The 23,036-nt window shown below is 53.5% G+C and overlaps 1 protein-coding gene across 1 annotated transcript in view; it reads left to right on the top strand.

Annotated features, from left to right (window-relative positions):
• The window catches only part of LOC105815657 (endothelin-converting enzyme 1-like), a 60,688-nt gene that overhangs the window by 25,469 nt on the left and 12,183 nt on the right, over window positions 1–23,036 (top strand). Inside the window, exon 2 of the mRNA XM_012650857.1 lies at window positions 20,317–20,403. Coding sequence (XP_012506311.1) covers window positions 20,317–20,403 — 87 coding nt within the window. The remainder of the gene's footprint in view (window positions 1–20,316; window positions 20,404–23,036) is intronic.

Here is a 23,036-nt window from a genome sequence, read left to right as displayed (position 1 = left end):
TCCCTGTGCTGTCACTCAAGCATCCAGTGTCACAGTCGGTACCTTGTAGTGCCTCTCTTTGGATGCAGAGCTTGAATTCCCCACGGCCTTTTCATGCATTATCTCCTGAACTCCCACCCTAGCCCACTGAGGTAGGATCACACGTCCGCTTTCATAGATGAGGACACATGCTCAGAGAGGTAGGTAAGGCAACTTGCGCAGGGTCACACAGCAGTAAATGACAGGGATTCCAGCAAGGTCTGTCTGCTCCCCAACCTTTGCTCTTCCCACTCTTAGACTTGGGGAGCAGCTTGTTCCATGGATCTCAGCCTGGTGCTCACCCTCCCAACCCCCACCCCATCCGCATCCCATCCTGCTGTCCCTGCTTCTCCCCATCCCCCACCCCCAGCTCCTCTCTGCGCCTGAGGACCACTGTCGGCCAAGACAGCAGATAGGGTAGCTCACGTCCTCCTGAGCCAATGCAGTCATCATTCCCCACAGTCACAGGAATTAGTCCTCCCCTCCCCAGCCAGGCGTTTCCTCCTGGGCTCCCTCCATCCCCCCGGACAAGCATGACACATGTGTAGTGGGGGGTGTGTGCATAATGGGGACCAGATGGGAAGCCGAGCCTGGGGTGGGCTTCCTTAGGCAGATGTTCCTGGTCACCGAGGCAACACCAGCTCAGTAGCATCTGGTTTGCTGAAGGTCCACCCCGACTGCTGGGGCTGGATGTGAGGAGTTGGCCTCCCATGAGGCCGTGGCATTGTGGCAGGTGGGGACAGACACAGCAGGATCTCAGAGTCCAGGAGGGAATAATGGGGAGCAAAGGGGCAGAGTGAGAACAACAAGTAGTTTGGAGTCGGACAGACCTGATGTCCAGTCCTGCTCTGTCACTTCCTGGCTGTGTTATCCGAGCGAGTCACTACCCCTCTCTGAGTTGCAGTTTTATCATCTACAAAACCAGAGACAATGACAGTACTTACCTTATCCATGCAGGAGAGAATCGGATAAATAGCAGTGCCAATGTTCAAAATATAATACTTTCCATATTTGAGCTATTTTCATTCTCATAGTTCTGCATGAAAGTGGTGCTATTATTATCTCCATTGTGCTGAGAAAGAAACTGAGGCCCAGAGGCCACATCCCTTGCCCAAGTCAGACAGGTAGCAGGAGGCAGAGCTGGGATTTGAGCACAGGTGGCCTGGGTCCTGTGTCTACCACGCTCCTGCCTGCTGCGTTGTTCTGCCTGTCAGCAGCATGAGCACGACGTGTGAGACCGACACGGTGTCAGCCGGGCTTCTGTTCTCTCCTTTTCTCACTCCCCCTGGAAGCCTGTGCTCGGTCGTGTGTGGGATGGGCCTGCTGAGTTTACAGACGGGTGGACGGAGGAGTGGACGGACATCGTGAACATTCCTGCACGTTGGGTGAGCACAGGCTCTGGGGTGGTGACTGTCCCGGCCCTGCGGTGTGGGCAGCCAGCCAGACCCAGCCGTCGCCCTGAGAGGGCCAGGGAGCCCAACTCGGAAAACAGCAGCCCCCAGCCATCAGGTCCCTATTGTGTGCCACGCACGTCGTCTACCTTCTGTCATTTCATCCTCACCACCAGCCTGGTGGCCCAAGATTGTAGGGTACATCTCTGAAAGAAGCTAGTTGGAACATAGGTCCAGCTTTCTCCACGGGACACAGGCCTGGGGTCCCATCTCCTGCCTGCTGAGGGTGGGTGAATAGTATATTTTTAGGGTGATTCGATGATTGTGTATAAAGGAAGGAGGCTGCAGGGTAGGGTTGGGAGAGCCTAGACTGGGAGCTTCATCCTGGTTGGCCCTTTGGGGGATCCCTCTTTCTCTTTAGTTGTCGAAAGCAGTTTGTGAAGGGGGCAGAGCTGAGTGCTAGGGGAGCCAAGATGACCAGAGTTTTGGCCCTTTAAGACTGTATGGTCCAATGACAGCCACCCATACCCGAGTGCCTGAGCCATACCCAGAACCTCCGTGGGGTTGCTGGAGGGATGTGCAGAGTATGGTGGGAACACAGAGGAAGGAGAGTTTGCAGGGATGGGGTGTCGGGAGGTGGTGCGGGCACAGGTTGTCAAGCTACAGCTAACAGCGGCCTTCTTCCTTTGGGAACTTCCCCCCCATCTCCTTCTGGTAGTGGTTGGGCTGCCAATCACAGTGTCTGGCCACACCTCCACCATGTCACAAGGGAGGGCACGTGAACCCAACCTGGCCAATCAGAGTTCTTCCCTGGGACTTTATAATTCAACCCAGGGAGAGAGAAGCTTTCTTTTCTCTAGGGCTCTCAGCTTCCACAAAGTAAGCCTGGCCTAACTCTCTGGGCGTGAAGGATGTCTGATCTCAGATGAGAGTGAAGGTAGCACGCGAAGGGCGGGCAGGCATGGGATCATTGGAGTAGGGAAAAGGGACCCAACAGCATCACCTGAGCTCCTGGGTCAGCTCCTGCCCGGTGCCTCATCCTGCCTCCCTTTCAGGAAAGCCAAGATGTTTGCTTTGTCACAAAATCCAGTTGGATTTGGTTTCTGTCACTTACAACCATGAGGGTCCTGACTGAGGAGGCTTCACAGAGGAAGTGGCATTTGAACCATGTGTTAAAGGAGTTCTTGGGACAAACAGCAGTTATGCCAGGCAAAGGGAGCTGGTGGGAAGGACATGACCATGACCTGCAAGGGGGAATGGCAGGTGGTGATGGCTGGGCAGGTCCAGAAGGGCCTCATGTGCCACGGAGCAGCGCTCAGATGCATTGACTCATTCATTCATTCACCCATTCATTCGCCCAACCAACCCAGCACTCACTGTGTACCAGGCACTATTCCAAACACTTTCTGAAAAACTAGCTATAGCCTCCAAACAACCCAGTGGGTAGGTACTATTATTTCACCATTTTACGGTGAGAAAACAGAGGCACAGAGATGTTAACTCTGGTAAATGACAGAGCCAGGATTTGAACACAAGAAGTCTGGCTCCAGGGTTCACGTTCTTAACTGCAGGGGGGCGTGCCCATCCCCCAACTCCAGCCCAGAGTTCTTCCCATCTCATGGCCTGGTGGGGATAAGACTGCAGTGCCCATGCCTGGGATGTGGTCCCAGAACTCTGGAATCCCCGTATGCCTGAGTGATGGGAAAGGGAGAGGGCCTTGTGGATTCTTGCAGAGGACGTGGGGTGCTGTCCTGGTCCCGGTCCAGCCCAAGCTCCAGCCCAAGCTCCAGCCCAAACTAGCGCCAGGTTCCTGCTAGGTCCCCTGCCGTTTCTGCAAGCTGTGATAATCTCCAAAAACAGTGAATGATGGTTTCTGGCCAGTCCAGCTAAGCCCTCAGCAGGCGGTCGGTAACGTTAAGAAGCTCTGGCTTATAGCCAAGTGCTGGGGAGTTATAACTGCTTCCAGCAGGGGCAGCCCTGGGCCAGCAGGAAGGGGAGAGTGCTCTGAACTGTGGCTTTGAGATGGAGCCCTGGGGGTCTCGGCACCAGCCCAGGCTCCAGCGCCTTCGCCTTCTTGTTCGCAGAGATTGGGAGTACCAGCCCTGTCTTACAAGAGAGGAGGTTGGGCTCAGCAAAAGCAAGTGACTTTCCTGAGGTCACATAGCCAGTTTTCCTGCATCCATGTCCAGGGATCTTGATGGCCTCACGAGCCCTGCATCTTTGGCCTTGTCTGATCTGAAGGGTTTCTGGAACACACACCAGAGCTCCCTCAGGCCTCCTTGCCCCCGCCTTCCCACTGGGCATCCTTCTCTTACCCCCAATTCCAGAGAAGGGACTTTTCCCCAATGAGAGAGTGCTTTTCCATGTGTGGGAGGATCCTGGCCGCCCCTGGGAGTCCTATACAGGTGGCCTCTGGGGCCAGGGCTAGGGACTAAGGCCTCCAATTCTCCCCCAGTGGCTACACCCTGGCAGGGCACATGAGAGAGGAGGGCAGCCAGTCTCGAGAGCCTCGATAAATGCTTGTTAAACTGAAGCTCTGACAAAGGAGCCACTTCTACTGGGGGCAAAGGAAGTGCCACGTAGGCTGAGCCTCAAAAGGTTAGCCCTTTTCTGAGAGCAGAGCCAGGCACATGGTTTTTCAGGTGGGGGAAGCAAAGGTCTGGAGGTAGAGAAACAGGCGATGTCTCTAGGGCAAGGGCAGGCGGTTCCCACGTGGGTGGGAGCAGCTTGGTCGTAGTTCCGGACCAAGAGCAAGGCGGGCAGGTTTCTAGAGGTGACCCCGTTCTAGACCTTCTGGGGGCATCCAGAAGGCATGTGGTCTACTGGGGAAGCAGGAAAACAGTAAACCAGGCTCCTCCTCTCTTCGTCCTGCCCAGATCTCTGCCCCACTAGGATGCTCAAAGCGGGGCTTTCTAGTCCTCCCCTGTGCCTGGCTGCCTTCCACAGAGGCTTATCTGTCTCTTCCCATTTCCTGTCTGGAGCCCAGCGCCCGGGAGCGGCAGGCTCCCGTGGCCATGGCGGGGCCGTTGCAGCAGGTCTGTTCTCGGCTGGCCAGGCAGCGCTTCCACTTCCAGCCCTTGCTTGTTTTCCTTAGAGATACAAAGAACCCCCAGCCCCAGACCTGGTGGGGATAGGTGACCAGAATGGCTTGTGGGCTGCAAGGAAATGTCTCCTGGGTGCCCCCGTGCTGCTGACATCCTCGCATCCGTGACAGTACTGATGATATTTAATACCTGCCTTTTATGAAACACTTATTATGCACTAGCCACCATGCTTGGCGCTTTACACATGGTGCTTCCTTTGATCCTTGCAACACCCTTGCAAGGAGGCAGGGAAGGGAGGAGTTGTAGAGGGAGGAAACCGAGGCTCCAAGAAGTGACAGGACTCACTCAGCATCACACAGCTGCTAAGCGGCTAAGCCAAATGTGTCCGACTCCAAAATCTCTCTTCCATCCGTGCTGTGGAGATGCCACCTCCGACCCCTCCGAATTGCTGGGAAGAGCAAAAGCGAATTGAAGGGAATGAGCCTGCAGTGAAATGTTAAAGCCGGTTGGCCGGCGTTACACGGCCCAGGCTTGGGCGATACGGACAAGAGTTATGAGCAGGGAGCGACCTGGGAGCTGAGACCCACTGGACCCAGAGGAAGGGGAGAGTCTGGCGCAGGCAGACAAGGGACTGCTTGGCTGACCTTGGTCATCCTAAGCCCCAGAGGTGGCTCATTCCCTACTGCCAAGCCCTTAGCATTCATGGCATGGTGTGCAGGGCTTTGGAAGGAGCACTGGGTGGGGAGTCCAGAGGCCTGGCTTCTAGTTCTAGCTGTGCCTCTGACTCAGCTTACTCAGGGGCCTTCCTCCCTCTCGGCCTCAGTTCATCTGTAGAATGGTGTGGGGCCAGGGTGGGACTCAGACAGGGCTCACCCTCCTCCAACCACACTGCCCTTCTGCTCCTTAAACTGCTCGGGGTCCTGCCTCTGGGGCTTTGGTCTTGCAAAGTGCCCTGACTCGGTCCCGTTCTGGTTTCAGTTTACAGGTCACCTGCTCACAGAGATCTCCCTTGACTCCTCCCCGGAGGCTCTCTGCTACACCCCCCTGCTGCCCTTTCTTTGCAACGGGAATCATTCCGCTAGATGCCATCAGTGTACTGGTTAGGGTCAGGGAGTTAAATTGCCTGGGTTCAAATCCCAATTTCTACTGCTTAGAGCTGGATGATCTTAGCTATAACCTCTCTGTGCCTCAGTTTCCTTGCCTACAAAATAGGATCCATAATAATACATATTATTTTTATAAGGATTAAATGAGAAATGCATTAAAAAGCACTTAGCATACAGTATTTGGCACACAGTAAGCACTCAATGAATGTTAGATGCTAGTATTATTATTACTTTTAGCAACATTGTTTATTGTCTCTCTCCCTTACTACAATTCAAGCCCCTGACAGCAAGGACTCTGTCTTGTTCAATGATGTATTCATGCCATGGAGCTCATTTCCTGGCGCACAGTAGGTACACAATAAATATTCGCTGAATGAATGAATGAACAGGCACTGACATCCCTGGTCCTAAGAGGCTCTGGGTGGCTAGGTATGGAGAAGGATGGATGCTGGGCAGACAGACCTGGGCCAGCCCTATCTGTTCCCAGCAGCCCATGTGGTGGCCCTGTCCTGGCCTGCCTTGATGGGGGTCCATGCCTCTCAGGGCAGAGGGGTCTGTCTGGGGATCGAGGTGGCTCTCTGTCCCGCCACCCTGACCGCAGCAGTGTTTGTGGGTGTCTGATGCTGCCGCCGCTCAAATTCCAGCTGCCAGGCCTGGGGGCTCACGTGGATTTTTCCCTGTGCTCAGCAGCCCTCCCTCCGAAGCCCGCAGAGTGGTGCCCAACCTGCTCTGTCTTTGCCACTGCGCCCCCCTCCCATTTCCAAAGGCTCCTGTCACAAACAGAAACGCCCCCATGCCCCACACTGCTCCCATACCTTCCTCCTGTTCTAGAATTTCAGGGTGGGAGCTGCTGACACATCAGTTCTCCCGCAGGCCTATTCTTGGCCCCTGGTGCTCTGAGCACCCCGAGGACATCGGTTTGTGTGTCCAGTCCTGAGAGTGATGGACAGATTGTTATGCCACCTTCCGCCCAGAGGACGCTAAGACTCAGGGGAGGTTTGCTGGAGGCCCCACAGTTGGTGAGGACCAGAATTGGGATTCAAATCAGATCTCGCTGTTTGTTTCTTCATTCATTCATTTGACTCGTATTTACTGAGCACCTACTGTGTGTCAGGCACCGCACAGCAGTGATCACGGTGACTGCCCTGTCCGGGGACCCAGATGTTAATCAGATCAGAAGTTAGTCCAGCTTTGTAGACAGTGGGTACTCCAGCGCTGTTCTACTAGAACTTTCTGTGATAATGGAAACGTCCTATATCTGTGCTGTCCATTAACCACGTGTGGCTACTGCGCACTTGAGATGTGGCTAATGCAAATGAGGCTTGAATTTTTCCTTTTACTTAATTTTAATTTAAATAGCTGCTGTGACTAACAGCTTCTGTGGATCTGTACAGGTGTTTGATGATCAGTCAGCGCACAGCCTTAGTCTGCAGGTCTCAAACGCAACTGTGAGCAGGGGACCGGGCTGATTGCCCGGGGGCATCTTCAGTGTGTCTTCTCCATAACTGGCAGCGCGTTGAACACCACGGGCTCAGGAAAAAGGGCTCAGTCCCTGTTTTCCTTGAAACATGACATACTCCTGACCTATCTTTTGGTTTTCCACTTTTTTTTCCTTATTGAGGTGGACATTCCATAGAGTAAAATGCACAAGCCAGACGCAAATGGTGTGATGAATTTTGACACTTACGTAACCACACATGAAACCACAGTGGAATCAAGATAGAGGGCATTTCCAGAATGTTCTCTTTACCCCAGAAAACTCCCTCGGGCCCCATTCCAGTAAGTCCCCTTCTTAGAGGCAACCACTGTTCTAATGTCTGTCGCCATAGGTTAGTTTTGCCGGTTTGGAAGCTTCACATAAATCGTTTTCCCACTTTTGAGTGAAAGAAAGATTCAAAAAGTATTTCTCTCTTCTCTTTTTTTTTTAAAGAAGAAACAGCACCAGCATGGTGAGAAGTGGCAGTGACCCTGGGCCACCGTGAGGAGGAGGCCAGGAGTGGGGGTGCACTGTGGAGCCCTGGGGCCTTGCGGCCTGTCCAAAGGGGGCGCCGCTCCTCGGCCCCACCTGCCGCGTGAGGATGTGGGCCCGGCATTGCCGAGTCTTCTTTGTTTTCTTTTAAAGGAAAGTTGAAAATATTGATTTTTCATGTAAAATCTCCAAAACGTTGGCATTTCAAAAACGTTTTTAACACGGCAGGCCAAATAATTCACATCTGTGGGCCAGATTTGACCTGCGGATGGCCAGTTTGTGAGTTCTGCCTTGAGCGAATCAGAATGTTAGCAATAAGGATAGCTGGTATTTGTTGAGTGCTTTCTTTGTTTCAGGTCCTGTTCTAAGCGTTCTCTGTAATTAAGCCATCTAATCCTCGTAACAATTTATTAATAGATCTCTTTTGTAGGTGAGTGAGCTGAGCCATTGAGAAGGATTAAGTGACTTGCCCAAGGTTACAGAGTGAGTGTTTGGCAGAGCTGGGATCTGAACTCCGACTGTCTGGTTCTAGAATCCGTGTTCCTAACCCCTACACATATGCCCCTCAGGGAGTGGGGGTGGAGGGTGAGGCTGCTGGGATGGTTATGCCACTTGGGGGACAGCTTTGCCAGCCACCAAGGGTGCCACCTCCCTGAACAAGTGAGAGAGTCCCTTGGCCCCGTCCTGCTAGGACTGCCCTGGCTCAGGCAGTTTTCATGGCCAGGCACCTTGGCTGTCAGGTTGTGGAGCCCAGTTTTAGGAAGTCGTGGGAGAGCAGCCAGTGGTCGGGCTGGGAGGGTGGAAACCTGGTTGATGAGGAGCCATCAGAGACGTCAGGAAGCGCCGGGCAAGTGGGGGCAGAAATAGCAGGAGCCTGGAGGGGGAGAGCCAGGCCTGGGAGGTGGCAGAGAGCGGGGTGATGAGGATAGAAGAATCTGCCAGCCTGGGCCCAGGGCCAGGACAGGCCGCTGCTGCTGCCTGGGGAGCCAGTGGCAGGAGCACCCGCACCCCCCAGTGATTGGTCCAGACAAGCCTATCTATCACTTGGGAAAAAGGCTGGGAAGGGGAAGATAAGGATCACCAGGCAAAACACTGCTGTACTTCCATGGTCACCTCCCACCTCCGAAGGGGACTACGTGGGCCAGGAGCACACAGTTAGGACTCACAAGGGGACTCTGGACTCCTGTGCTGGTGCTCTTTGGGCTCCATCTGGCTACATTCTCAGGGCCAGGAATTGGGGGAAAGATTTCAGGTCTGTGATCACTTCTGGAGCCTGAGAAGGGATGGTGGGGAGGGGCCAGCAGACACATCCAGGACCTCCCCCCCCACCAACATCTGCAAGTCCCTGAGCCAGGGCCTAGAATGCAGTAAGTGCTAAGTAAGCATTTGCCATTATTATTGGTTTTTCCCAATTTGATGCTCACACCCACTCTTGAGATATGCGCTGCCACCATCACCCATTTTACCAGTGAGATAGCCGAGGTTCAGAGAGGAGATTGCCCTGGTCGCTGAGCCAGAAAGTTATCGGCAGGATTAAAAGAGTGACCTACAGAGAGTGTTTAGCACCAGCCTGGTGCACAGCAAGGGGCTTGGAATGGGGCCTGGGCCACAGCACGGATAGGTGGCAGGACTGACCAAAGAGGGCCTCCTGGAGGAGGTGGCATGGAGCTGGGTTTGGGGAGCTAAGCCTGTCAGGCTGCTGGTTCCCCTAGGGACAGGTTATTTCCTGAGTAAGACCTAACGCCAGCTGGGTCTCGCTGCTCTGAGGATGCACTGCCTGCCACGTGCACGCGATTCGGGCCGGTACCTGGGCCCACGTGCCTTCTGGCAGCTCCACACTAGGGGAGGGCCTGGCTCCAGACCCCCTGTGTGGTAGAGGGCCGGTCTGGCCTTGGGGTGAGCATGTCACCTGTCTGAACCTCGGTTTCCTCATCTGTCAAATTGGGACAGTGCTACCTATCATGCTGGGTTGTGGTGAGTGCCTGACATATGATAGGTGCTCAGTAAATAGGTGTCACACAATCTCCAGGAAATGGCTGTCGACTTGGCCTTTTAAGGACAGACACGGCCCAAACCTAGCCCAGGAAAGCTTAAGCCATTCATGAGCTTAGAACCCAAACATCCTCACTGCGGCTTTGGACGGCAAGCCTTTAGAGGGTCAGGAGGAGACATGCACCCTCTTCCCCTATGTCTGCACTGGGCAAGGTCCTAGGGAGTGAGTTTGCCGTTGGTATTGTCCCCCCAAACCCAAGAGCAGCAAACGCTTAGCACATACTGTGCACCAGGCACCGCATTAAGCCCTTTGTGCCACCGTTTTACCCCGGAGGAAACAGGCTCAGTACCCGCATCGCGGGCTCTCAGTGCATGGTGGGTCAGGGCTTGAACCTACATATCTGGCTCCAGAGTCTGTGCTCTTAAGAACGGAAAATAATCTACCAGAAATAAACACAAATATTAATTTGGGGCAGTCTTTCAGGTGCAAAGCCTTTTCACGCACGTGATTCAGTTTTGTCCTAGGGACACCTGATAAGAATGGTGTTAGCATTCCCATCTTACAGCTGAGGAAGGTGAGGCCCAGAGAGGTGACATGACCAGCCCAAGGCCATCTGCCTGACTCCAAATGCAGTGCTCTTCCCCATGCCTCCCAGCTGCCTCGTGGGGGGGACAGTTGTCCAGCTGGGATGGCAGCAGCCAGCAGTGCCCTCCCCACGAGCGTGGCCCTGCCTGTCCCACAGCCCCCATGTGCCCCACTCCCACGGGTCAGCCGTGGTTTCCTGCATCCAGCCCACCTGTGATCTCAGCTGAGCGCCATCAGTTCTCAGAGAGAGATGTCGTTGAGTGATCTTCAGACTGCATTCCTTGGAACCCCTGAGGGAGCTAGGTTGGGGGTCAGGAGATGAAGTCATTGAGTGCGGAAGTGGCAGCTCCACTTACGTCTCTTTTGGGTTTTGTGTTACCATGTTAGGTTTTTAAAATAAAGGACTCTATGCGATTTAAAAAATATGTTTGCAAATCACTGTTCTGATCCAGCAACTACCTCCCCATTCCACAGATGAAAAAACTGACAGCGAAGCCCATTCTCTTCCCATAAAAGATAATAATATTGAGGCGTTGTTTTAAGTCTTTTACTCATTTAATCTCACCAGACTATGAGGGAGACGCTATTGTTATCTCCATTTTACAGATGAGAACACTGAGGCTCAGAGGGGGAAGTTTCTTGCCCAAGGATTGGAATCCAAGGAGCCCGGCTCCCAAGTCCACACTCTGGGCCACCCCGAGCCTGGCAGACATATCTTCTCTTTGTGTTCTGGGGGCGGGGGTGGGGTGGAATGACTTGCTGAGGCCCAGGGTAAGGCATTGTCCGAACTGGGACCAGAACGTGGATCTCCTGCCAGCCAGCCCTATTCCTGCTCCTCCGGGACATCGCCCAGGCTGAGAGGGGGATGGGCAAGCCTGTGCGAACCCAGGCTCTGTCATTTACTGGCTGTGTGACCTTGAACAAGTGAGTGGACCTCTCTGAGCCTGTTTTCTCACCTTAGAAAAGGGACAGTAGTGCCCATATCATGGGGTTATCATGAGAGTTAGACAGGATCATCCACATGAGTTGGTTTGCGTGGGGTTCATGGATCCAAGGAGCCCCCAACTTCCTGCCCCACCCACTTCCAACTCCCTCTTCCCAGCCGCACCTGCCCACCTGTGTAGCACAAATACTAATTACAGCCAATTCCACAAGCTGCTTCCTGGTTGAGCCTAATTATTGGGCAGTTCACCATTATACATATCACTTAATGAAGCAGATTAACTTGATCCTAGCTATGTGTGATCAGCAAATTGTTCAGGCACACTTGGTCTCCCCAGCTTGGGACTCACCCAGCCCGGTCATCCTGCACAGCCTGGGATGTCACACAAGGGGTGCTGGAGCACAAGAAGGTGCAGGGGCATTGGCGGGTGGCCCCGGAGTCAGGGCCAGCTGCAGCTCTCTGGTCTGCCTTGAACTTGGTGCTTAGAGGAGATCAGAGTGGACAACTTGGCCCCTTTAACCTGGCTTGGAGGTGACACCTAAAGTGGTCACGAGGGAGCGAGGTGGTGGCTGCCATGTGCTCTGTTGTAATGACAAATCCACAGCTTTGGGGATAGAAGCACCTGGTTCAAATCCAGGCTTTGTTATGTACCAGATGTGTGACCTTGGGCAAGTCATTGACCTTCGCTGCATTCCAGCTGTGTTTGCGCTGAGCAGCGGGGAAGAGTCAGGGCGCTAACGTGTGCCGTCAGGTCCCGGGCCAGGTGCCCGGTGTGCCGGAGGTCTCCTCTCCCTCTCCGTGGTCTTTCCCCGCCTCGTGCTGCTTTTCTGCTAGGCAGTGCGCTGCACACTTTCCAGATCTTACTTAGTTCAAGACGCATAAAGACCCTGTGAGGTAGGACCATCATCATCTCCATTAGACAGACGCAGAAGCCAAAGCACAGGTGGAAGAGAAATGACTTTGTCAAGGTTACACAGTCACACTTGGCTGCCAGTCACCCTGCTGGGATGAGATGCTGGAAACATGCCTCTGGGGGGCACCAGGGAGGGGTCACAGTGAAGTCCCGGAGGGCTGCCTGGAGGAATATGCATCTAGGCTGAGGAGTTACAGAGGAAAGGAGGCAGAGGGCAGTGGGTACGCAAAGGCCTGCTAGCAGAAGCGCGGCGTGTTGGGGGAACTGACTGTGGGCGCTTTGCTGTGGTTCGAGCAGGCGAGGGAGGAGTGGTGAGAGATGAGGCTGGAGGCGCCGGGAGCCAGGTCCTGGGAGACCTGGGGGAAAAATGGGGAGAAGCTGGACGAGGCCCGTGGTCTTCATCCTGCCAGCTCCAGGGAGTCGCACGTGAAGCTCTCACGTAGTTTAGGACATCCTGCCTGGAGCCAGCCAGGAGACAAGGGACTGAAGGGGCCACAGTGGGAGATGAAGGGGGCCAGGGAAGGCGTCCCAAGGGGCAGAGATGACTGCGGGGTCTGTCAGGCATGTGGAGGGCTGGGCGGGTCAGCGGTCTGCGTCAACCCATAATGAGAGGTTGCAGCCAGGTTTGAGGCCTGGGCATGGGGCGGCCTCCAGTGGGCACCGCAGCAGCGGGTCGGCAACACTGGGTAAAACTCGGTGCCTGCCAGGCCCCCAGGCAGGTGAGTCAACAGCAGGCCAAGTGGGTAAGTGTTTCCCAGCTCCCTGCATGTGTAGGCGAGTCTCCCGCTACCAGCATTGCAGGAGCCCAGCCCAGGGACTCGGGTCCAGACCAGGGTGGTTGACTCACGGGCTGGCAGGACTATTGCCTTCTCCAAGAATGTGCCTGGCAACCTTGACCTCCCACCTATGCCCTGCACCCTTGGCCTTCCAGTGTCTCCCTGAGTCTCACCTTGAGGTCTCCCCTCCCCCCAACTCCTTCCCACCTGCCCCCTTCCCATGCTCAGGCCTGCAGGTCCAGTTGACCTTTTGGTGGCACAAAGCAGAGTCTCCCATCCCTCCCCAGTTATATCCTTCCCTCTTTCCCACATCGCAGGAGGGTGGCTTATAGCCTCCAAGGGAGGTGGCCTGGAGAGGCCCCAAGAGAACCAGGAAGGCCTGGGTTTGAGTCCCTGCTCTGCTGCTGACTGGCAAGCCTCCTCCTCTCCCAGAGCCTCAGTCTCCGCATCTGTAACATGGGCATCCCAGGACTTACTCCACAAGCTGATAACATGAACAAGATAAGGATATAGAAGAGCCTTGGGAACTGGGCAACATCAGGGTCGTTGACTCTGTGTTCTGTTTGAGGGATCAGCCAGTTACTTTTTTAAATAAACTTTATTTTAGAACAGTTTTACATTGGTAGAATTATTGCAAAGACAGCACAGAGTTCCCTTATACCCCATTCCCAATTTCCCCTATTATTAACATCTTATATGGTACGTCTGTCACAATTAATGAGCCAATATTGATATATTATTACTAACGTCCATACTTTATTCAGATTTCTTTAGTTTTTTTTTTTTTTTGAGACAGAGTCTCACTCTGTTGCCCTGGCTAGAGTGAGTGCTGTGGCGTCAGCCTAGCTCATAGCAACCTCAAACTCCTGGGCTCAAGAGATCCTCCTGCCCCAGCCTCCCGAGTAGCTGGGACTACAGGCATGCACCACCATGCCCAGCTAATTTTTTCTATATATTTTTAGTTGGCCAATTAATTTCTTTCTAATTTTTTTAGTAGAGGCGGGGTCTCGCTCTTGCTCAGGCTGGTCTCGAACTCCTGAGCTCAAACAATCCGCCCGCCTCGGCCTCCCAGAGAGCTAGGATTATAGGCATGAGCCACCGCGCCTGGCCAGATTTCTTTAGCTTTTATCTAATGTCCTTTGTCGGTTCCAGGCTCCCATCCACGATACCACATTACATTTAGTCCTGTGTCTCCTTTGGCTTTTCTTATCTGTGACGGTTTCTCAGACTTTCCTTGTTTTTGATGACCTTGACAGTTTTAAGGAGTCATAGTTGGGTATTTCATAGAATGTTCCTTCACTGGGATTTGTCGGATGTTTTTCTCATGATCAGACTGGGATAATGTGCTCTGGGAGGAGGACAACAGAGGTAAAGTGCCATTGTCATCACATCGTGTCAAGGGTCCATACTATATATTGACAGCTCTGAGTGTATTGACTCACTGCTGTTGATGTTCACCTCGGTTGCTGGGCAGTCCATTATTTTTGCTAAGTACACAGCAGGGCTAGAGTAATGCCAAATACTGGCCAAGATCGGAAAATCTGGATGAGGGCAGAAGCAAATGGGAAAGGTGGTGAGGAAGGCAAAAAGAAGCAGGCAGGCCAGGTGCAGTGGTTCATGCCTCTAATCCCAGTGCTTTGGAAGGCGGAGGTGGGAGGATTGCTTGAGGCCTGGAGTTCAAGACCAGCCTGGGCAACATAGCGAGACCCTGTCTGTACAAAAAAAAAAAAATCAGCGGAGTGTGTTGGCAGGTGCCTGTAGTCTCAACTACTTGGGAGGTTGAGGCAGGAGGCTCCCTGGAGCCCAGGAGTTCGAGGCTGCAGTGAGCTATGACCGTATCACTGCACTCCAGCCTGGGCAACAGAGTGAGACCATGTCTCAAAAAAAAAAAAAATTAAAATGTCAAAAAAGAGAAGCAGACATAAAGAGGTAGGTGATACAGTATGTCCCTCAGGTGCCAGTTCACTTGGGGATGGGCTGCTATATGCCAGGTAGTTCACATTCCAGCTCATTCAATCTTTACAATGACGCTTTTTACAGATGAGGAAACAGACCTGAAAAGTAAATCGACATGCTCAAGGTCATATGAGCTCAGGAAACCTGGGATTGGGCCTGGGTCTGTCTTTACTGCCTCAGTCTTTCCACTGTTGAATAAATATTTTGAAGCTGCATTCCCAGGAGAGTGGGTTAGGGAAGGTATGTTCCTGATACAGGTTGTTTCTAACTCACTTTATTCCATAAAGGATTCATGTTGAGTTATGACTAAAGTACATTCAATAAAGTAATATGCAATAGAAATGGACAATCAGGATCAGGGAAAACAGAGTAGAAAATGTGGAAAAGGAAAAAGCTGAACGTAAAGGCCAGGAAAGTACCCATAGGTAGTTTTTGATTTGGCTGTGAGCTTCCTGGCAGCCAAGGAAAAAAGAGATACAGGCTGATTCTTGTTATCCAAACATCAAGAGGCAATTTAATCCTTCAGGAACTTTGTGATAAATTTAAAAAGAAATTAAGTAATCACATGGAAATTTCCCATGTGAAAGACACTGAGAAATACATTGGATAATGTAATAGTAATAAATGTCAAGTGGTAGATCTTTAGGAGTCATGGCCATAGTTTTACTATCTTGCCCCTTGCTCAAAGTTGTCCTATTTGAATTTTACTTGATTGTTATCAAGCAACTCAACTCTACTGTTTCTTCTATGCCTATACCCTAGTAAAAATCTGGACTATAAAGTAACGAGTTATCTGTGTAGCAGGTTCTGTGCTGGGCACTGGGGGGCGAAGGGTAACGAGATGATTGCTCTCCCTCCCAGGGATAAAGACATCTAGGCAAAGGCCTGAAAGTAATGCAGGTGCTTTGCCAGGGCACACCAGCGACAAGGGCATAACTCCTCCTGACGGGGGAGGAGGGGAGGGCTTCAGGCAGGAGGGGGCAGGCCCCAGATGGAGAGGGATATTTGGGGTAGAGGGGGCTGTCTTGGTAGAGGGGATATTAGCCACAGAGCCCTCGAGGGTGGGGACCATGGCCGACTCAGGGCTGCCCAGGGCCTGACAAGCATCAAGGACTAGGTAACCTCCTGTTGAGTGGTCCACACCTGCAGGGATAATACGGGGTCAGGGCAATCGCCACTCACCTCAGGGTTTATATGGAGGATGAACTTGGAGAGGTAGGTTTTGGCCAGACGGGGAGTCCTCGAGTGCCATGCTAAGGAGTTTTGATTTTGTTCTTTAGGTGCTGGGGATCAGTTGAAGGCTTGTGAGCCTTGAATTGTATAAGTTATGACAATACAAATAATAACAGCTAACACTTAGTAGGCACTTGCTGTATGCTTAGCACTGTTCTAAGCACTTTATCTATATTAACTCACTTAAGTATCACAACAGTCCTATGAGGCAGGTACTATTATTATCATCCCCATTTTATAGATGAAATAACTGAGGCACTGAGAGGCTGAGTCACTTGCCCAAGGTCACACAGCTGGGAAGTGGCAGAGCAGGGATCTGAACTGAGGTTTGGATCCTGTGCTTTTACCCATTATATTATCATGTCTGTTAAATATTAATATTTAGCTAATAGATAACAAGTGTGCTTTAGATGACATATAAGGATTTAATAGATCCCAGCCAATTATCAGCAACAGAAGCAGAAACTGGTGGCGACTTTGTTCACAAAGGGCAGCATCGGTAAGGAGCCGAGGCTTAGAAACAGAAGGTGCAAGCGGCTCGGAGGGTGTGGCTGCCAAGTCACAGGCCCCAGACTTCCACTCACGGGGCTGCTCCTTCCTGCCTCTGACACGCTCCAAGATTCCTTAAAGATCCCCCGCCTTCGGCCATCCAAACACAAGAGCCATCTGAGTGACTAATGCAGTCTGGGCAAATGGGATCGTGCCTGGGTGCCACCGGGCCATGAGGCTTTTGTCATCAGAAACATGTGAGCATTTATATTTCTTGTTTCTGCTCACACCAGGCCTTTGATTTCCAAGGGTGGGGTTTCCAGAGCTGGGCACTGCCACACCTTCATCTGGCTTTCGTCACTTTCTCTGTGCAGCTGGGGCACCAGGCTCTGGGGATGGGCTCTGGGGAAGGACTCTGGGGAAGGGCTCTGGGGACGGGCGGTCCACAGGAAACTGTGGTTCCCACCCCTCCATTCTGGGTCTCCACCAAGCCCTTCTCATGAACAGCAGGCCCAGATTCAACGCAGATTTCTCCTCCACAGCTCCACGGGGCCAGGAAGGGAACGGAGCAGACTGAGGCAGAAACTCCCCCACAAAGCGGTGGTGGTTCTTCCCTTTTCCCCGAAGCTCTCTTGGCCAGTTATGGCACCCACAACCACAAATGAGGCAATTAGGAGAACAAGTCCTGGCCGCCCTGCCAGCCCAGAGCCTTAGTCTGCCCAGGGCATCCAGACTCTGGGGGGTTCCCACCTGAAGAAGCAGTTCCACCTTCCACAAAGAGCACCGGACCAAGAGTCCAGGACCCAGGTTCTAGGCCCAGCTCTGCCACTCACTAACTAACTGTGTGGCTTGGGCTCTCTGGAGACCCCATAATGGAGTCAGGGCGTGTGGGGTTTGGAGTCCGGCAGAGGAAGATTCATATCTTGGTTCCCTAGCTCTCTGGGCAGGTGATGGGGGAGCGGAGACAGGGGGCCAAGTCCTGCCTCCTCCCTGCCCCTCCATCATGTCGTCTGGGGAGAGGCACTGGGGTTAGGAGAGATACATTTTGTCAGGTGGCGCATAGTAGGTGTTTGGTGTGTCCGGCACCTCCCCCGCCCCATATAAAATGGAAGCGATACCTGCTGAGGCTCTGGATGGGTGGGGAGACCCATCACGACAGTGAACGGAAGGCCCTGGGGGGAGGGCTCTGGGCAGGTACCAAGATAGGGCTGCCACGGTTGGAACGTCACTCACCCACTGTGGCCTGTGGTCACCCCACCACACAGAGCCGGCTAAGCCTCTCCCACGTCTGAGGTGGGTTCGGTTTCACTACAGGGCTCGAGGCAGGCGTTTCAGGAAGGGGCCCTCACCTCTGTGTGCTGAAAAAGAAACAGCGCTCCATCTCTGCCGATTTCTGCTTGGGAGGTACGTGAGCTTCCTGCACCATCCGTCCACAGACAGGCTGCAGTGGGTGGACACCAGGGCGCCGGGGCTGAGCTTCCAGCCTCCCTCCCTTGCCTCCCACTTGCGCTCAGATATCTGCAGGGGTTCCAGCCCCACGTTGGCCCTTGCGGATATAGTGGGCCACGAGAGCCAGCCCCCACTGGCAGGGTTCTGCCGTCTGGAGTGCAGTGTGCTTCAGTAGAAGGCAGCATGGGGTGAGGGGGGGCGGTGTGGAGACATAGGCAAGGGACCAAATGTGGTCTGCGGAAGGTGGTCCGGAGAGCTTCCCAGAAGGGAAGATCTCTGAAATTAGACGGAAGGAACAAGAGCCATTGCTTAACCGCACCTGGGCAAGTTGCTTCCCTGAGCCTCAGTTTCATTCTCTGTGGAAGGGGCCGATAACACCTGCTTCCAAGGGAAGGGTGAGAGGGTGGAATGAGATGGTGGGTGTGAAGGAACCGACAGATACTTCACACCACCTAAGTGCCTTGGGGAGATGTTTGGGGAATTGAACTTCTTTTTCAAGGGTCTTTTCCTCTGTCGATTGACACCTGTTGCTTAGTATAATCAATGTCCTATTTTAGAAAAAGTCCAGCTGTATCCCAGTGATAAGAAGCATTGAAAGAGTCCTTTCTCTCTCTGGGGTGGGTAATGGGAACTCCTCCATCCAGTGGGAGTGAGAAAGAAGACTCCAGAATTAAAATTCTTCCAAGCACCCTGCCTCCCCAGGGCCTATGCTCCTTAGATGTGTTCCCTTTGTCCTCAGACATTACAACTGTTTGTTGAGCACCTACTATAGGCCAGTGGTGGGGATTCTCCGTTGAACAGGGCAGACAAGGTCCCAGTCCTGACTAAGCTGAGGATTTGGGGAAGGGGGAGGGAGATAGACAATAAAGATGTAAAAGCAACAAAAAATATAATAGGGTGCCGTAATGGATAATTTGGGGGGCTACTTAGGGCGGTTGGGACATTTGAGGAGGTGGCACTTAGACCTGAAGTCCGAGCTGGCCATGGGAGAAGAGATGAGGAAAGAATGATCCAGACAGAGGGAACAGCAACTACAAAGGTCTTGGAGGGAGGGAAACTTGGAGAAACTGAGGAACTGAGTAAACGTCAAAGAAAAAGAAGTTGGTGGGTGGGTGAGTGACGTAGGAGTCAGGAGTGGGCAGGGGCCGGGCGGGGGGGGCGGAGCTTGGTGAAGGGTTTGGATTTTATTCCGGGGACAGCAGGGAGGTTTTAAGCAAGGGAGTGGCAAGATCAGAATTCCATTTTTAAGGGCTGGCCCTAGCCGAGGGGGCTGCAAGAAGGCAGGAGTGGAAGCCAGGAGACCTTCAGGAGCCACTGCTCTCCCTGTCTGTGTGTCCTGGGACAGTCACCTCACCTCTCTGAGCCGATGTGTGACAATCACACAGTATGTGATTGTCAGAGCCAAATTGGGAATGAACAGAAACACACTTTGGAAAGCTAAAAACATCCCAATGCAGGGGTTCCTTGTCTTACTAGAAGTGGACGGTCCTTGGGGAAACTGCTGGGTTAGACCTCTCTGGGGTTCCAACGTGGATAGGAGAGCGCTGGGGCCAAGTCCTGACATCCGAGAGAGCCCACTTTTCCCACCTAAGGTCACAGGAGAGGCCTCAGGGGCTGGGGCAAGGAACTGCTTGAGGCTGTGACTCTTGGAAGGGAAGGCGGAAGAGAAGGGTCACCTCCCTGGTTTCTCGCTTGCCCCAAAGCAATGGTTCTTAATGTGTTGGGGGAGGGTCACACCCTTGAGCATGGGGACATGGCGGGACACCTGCCTTTTTTATTCCACCTTTTTTGTCCAGCCTTTCTAGAGATGATGGGGAGACCCCCCACCGCGGCCTTGACTCGCCTAAGGGCCAATGGTGGAGGCACCTTCCTGATACTCTTGTTATGTGCCATTGGGAACCCCATTATTGAAGGGGGACTTAAGGTTTCCTAGAAGGAGGGGTCGCTGTGAGGCCCTTTCCTGCCTGCTAAAGGGCTTGAGTTGGAGGGCCCCTCTCCAGACCTCTCGGGAAGGGAGGGGCCCCGTCTCCCCCGAGACTCTCGGGCCACCGGGGTCTCCTCGAGAACCCGATCAGGGCCCGCCCACGAAGGTGGTGCGAAGCCCGGCCCAGACCCCAAGCCCTGCCTGCCCTGGCCACCCGGGCGCGCGGCGCGCGGTGGCAGCGGTGGCAGCGGCGGGACCTGGGGGTCGAGGGACGCAGCTTGCGGAGCCTGTGGCCACCGCCCCTCGTGGCCGCGGTGCTGTCGCTGGGGGTGAGGGGAGGGGGCGGGGGGCGGGCCACCCCTCCAGCCCTACCCCCCCTCGCCGCGGGCCGGTGCGTGGGCCGGTCTCGGGTGTCCCGGCCGGGGCGGGGCGCAGTGGCAGCGGCGCCAGGGCTGGGGCCGCTTCCCCATTCGGGCGCGAGAGCCATGGAGGCGCTCAGGGAGTCCGTGCTGCATTTGGCCTTGCAGATGTCGACCTACAAGCGGGCCACGCTGGACGAGGAGGAGCTGGTGGACTCGCTGTCCGAGGGCGACGTGTACCCCAACGGCCTGCAGGTAGGAGCCCTCCGGGCCGCCCCGGGCTCCGCGCCGGCCCTGGCCCGGGCATGCGCACTGGCGCCGCCCCGCCCCCATCCTACCTCCCGGGAGGGGACCTGCCACCCCGTGGCGCTGGGCTCCGCTGGGCTCCGCAGAGAACCCTTCCTGAGCAGGAGTGCCCCTGAGGCTCTGGGCTCCCCCGACCAACCCTGACCATCCCCAAATCCTCCTGGCCACCTGCTTCTGGGGATAAGCCCAGGTGGCAGAGTTGAAGTTCCCCAGACCTGAGCTGGCCCAGTTCCCTTTACACAGAAGAGGCAGTCTGTGAATGCCCGGGTCTTGCCCAGGCTCACACAGCCCATTACTAGCGGAGTCTAAAAACTGTTTCAGTTTTAGCATGAAAAGACTGGCATCCCTGGAACCCGCCTGTCAGTGCCAGGCAAACTAGGGAGTCGGTCACCCTAACTGGAAGGCATTACCCTTTCTTCCTCTTTCCCCCAGTACCTGAATTTTCCGGGGAGGAGGGCAGTCCTTTGCGCCACTCTCTTTGCCCCTTTTCTGCCTACTCAGGAAGCGCAGTTCCCACCCCCGTCCCCCCAGTCTGCCCCTGGGGGAATCTCCTGTGCCCACTCGCCCTGTCTTGTGGCAGAGCAGAGGTGGAGGCTGCTTTTGCTCTCCTCTCCCTGGGGTGCTACACTGGGACATTTCTGGCCAGGACCTCCGCCCTGGTGGGATTTGGACCCAGGCAGGTGGGTGGAAAGGAGTTGGAAATGTCGAGGACTGCCCAAGGCGGCCCTGTGATCCGGCCCCTGAGAAACCAGCATAGAGAGAGGACCGGACACCTCAGTCCAGGAGGACTTCTGCCAGGCAGACCAAGGGAGGTACTGAGTCTTGTGGCTGCCTGGCGAACTGGCACCAGATCACAGCTCATCCCGAGGGCAAGCTTAGGGCGTGTGGAAGCTCAGGCTGCCAGGCCCACCTCTACCCAGGCACACCTCTTAGACACTGGAGTAGTCGTACCGGTAAAGGGAACCACGGTGGATTTTCTCCCGCAGACGAGTCAAATAGGCCCAGGGAGATCCGAATTCATGATGCCAAGTGCTCTACCCCTCACCTATATCATCCCACTTAACATTCGGGACCACCCCCAACTGTAGGGATTGCTTTCCCCACTTACAGATGAGGAAACTGAGGCTCTGAGAAGAGAAACAATTCGCCTTGAGTCTCAGAGCTAGAAATCTGGGACACATCAAACCCAGTCTGTCTAGAACCTCTTTCCCGCAGACGCTTCTTAAGAGCTAAAGCCAGCAGGAAATTAGATTTCTGGGGCAGGCACTTCTCCCTTCACAAATCAAAACAGAATCTAATCAGCAATCTTTTTCAGTCTCGCCTTCCACAGAAGGTTCTAAATATATCAGCACAAAAACAGTTCAGAATTCATGACGAAATAACATGCCATGGTGTTGGTACCACAGCAGCCCACTCAGGTGTAGCCTTTTTCGGATCAGATGGTATGTTCATCCAGGTAAGGGCCCCTGGCAGAGCAGGGGGAGCCCCGTCTCTGAAGCCCGGGACCCAGGTTTGAATTCATGACCTTGGGGGAGCTGCTTTGTCTCTGTCGGTCATGATTCCCTCATCTGTAGAACAGAGGTTAGAGAAAGTGGATGTCCCGTATATCACAGGGCCTGCTAGGATGATTTATTACCTGTCAGGTAAGGGCGTGGCCACGTTACAGATGGTGGAAGAGAGATGTGGAGAGGTTAGGGACGTTCTTCTGGTTACCTCACTGTTGTGTGGGTTGGGGTTCACTCTTGGTGTCCCTACACCAAGCTGCCCAACTAGGTATATTTTCCATTTTCCATACAGGAAAAGGCAAAGAGGTTGCCCAAGAATGTGGGGTATTTCTGTGGGTCCCCATCTGGGCTGGCTCGGAGCCTCCTCATCTCCCCCAAAGCAAATGTGAGCTGCCTAATGCTTGTTTTGCTAAGAGTCAAGAGCTCATCCACCTCAATTTATGAGACAGACTTTTCTGTTAATTTGATGTTTTCAGTTATTGGTTGTTTTTTCAATATAAAAGCTTTATGTGCTCATTTGTGGAAAAAAAATTGTCAAGTATAAAAAAGGATTAAGGAAACAATAATCTCACTGCTCGGAGATTAATGGCTTCTAGTTTTTCACACTATGTATTTATATATTTTTAAATATCAGTTGAGCTCACTCTAAATGCACAATGTTATATTCTGCTTTTTTTCATTCAATGCCACTTCGTAAGCATCTTCCGTATTGTTAAAAACTGAAATTTGCTGCCATTAATAGCCATAACACCTTATGATACCAATATATAAAAATATATTTATTTGGCCGTGTGTGGTGGCTCACATCTGTAATCCTAGCACTCTGGGAGTCCAAGGCGGGAGGATTACTTGAGCTCAGGAGTTTAAGACCAGCCTGAGCAAGAGTGAAACCCTGTCTTTACTAAAAAAATAGAAAAATTAGCCAGGCTCAGGAGGCTGAGGCAGGAGCATCGCTTGATCCCAGGAGTTTAAGGTTGCAGAGAGCTATGATGATGCCACTGCACTCTACCCAGGGCTACAGAGTGAGGTTCTGTCTCTCTGTCTCTCTCTCTCTCTCTCTCTCTCTCTCTCTCTCTC

The sequence above is a fragment of the Propithecus coquereli genome, unplaced genomic scaffold (assembly GCF_000956105.1).
Source record: "Propithecus coquereli isolate 6110/MARCELLA unplaced genomic scaffold, Pcoq_1.0 Scaffold341, whole genome shotgun sequence".
Lineage (NCBI taxonomy): Eukaryota > Metazoa > Chordata > Mammalia > Primates > Indriidae > Propithecus > Propithecus coquereli.
Note: the sequence above shows the minus strand (reverse complement) of the source record. Positions and strands in the feature narration are given on the sequence as shown.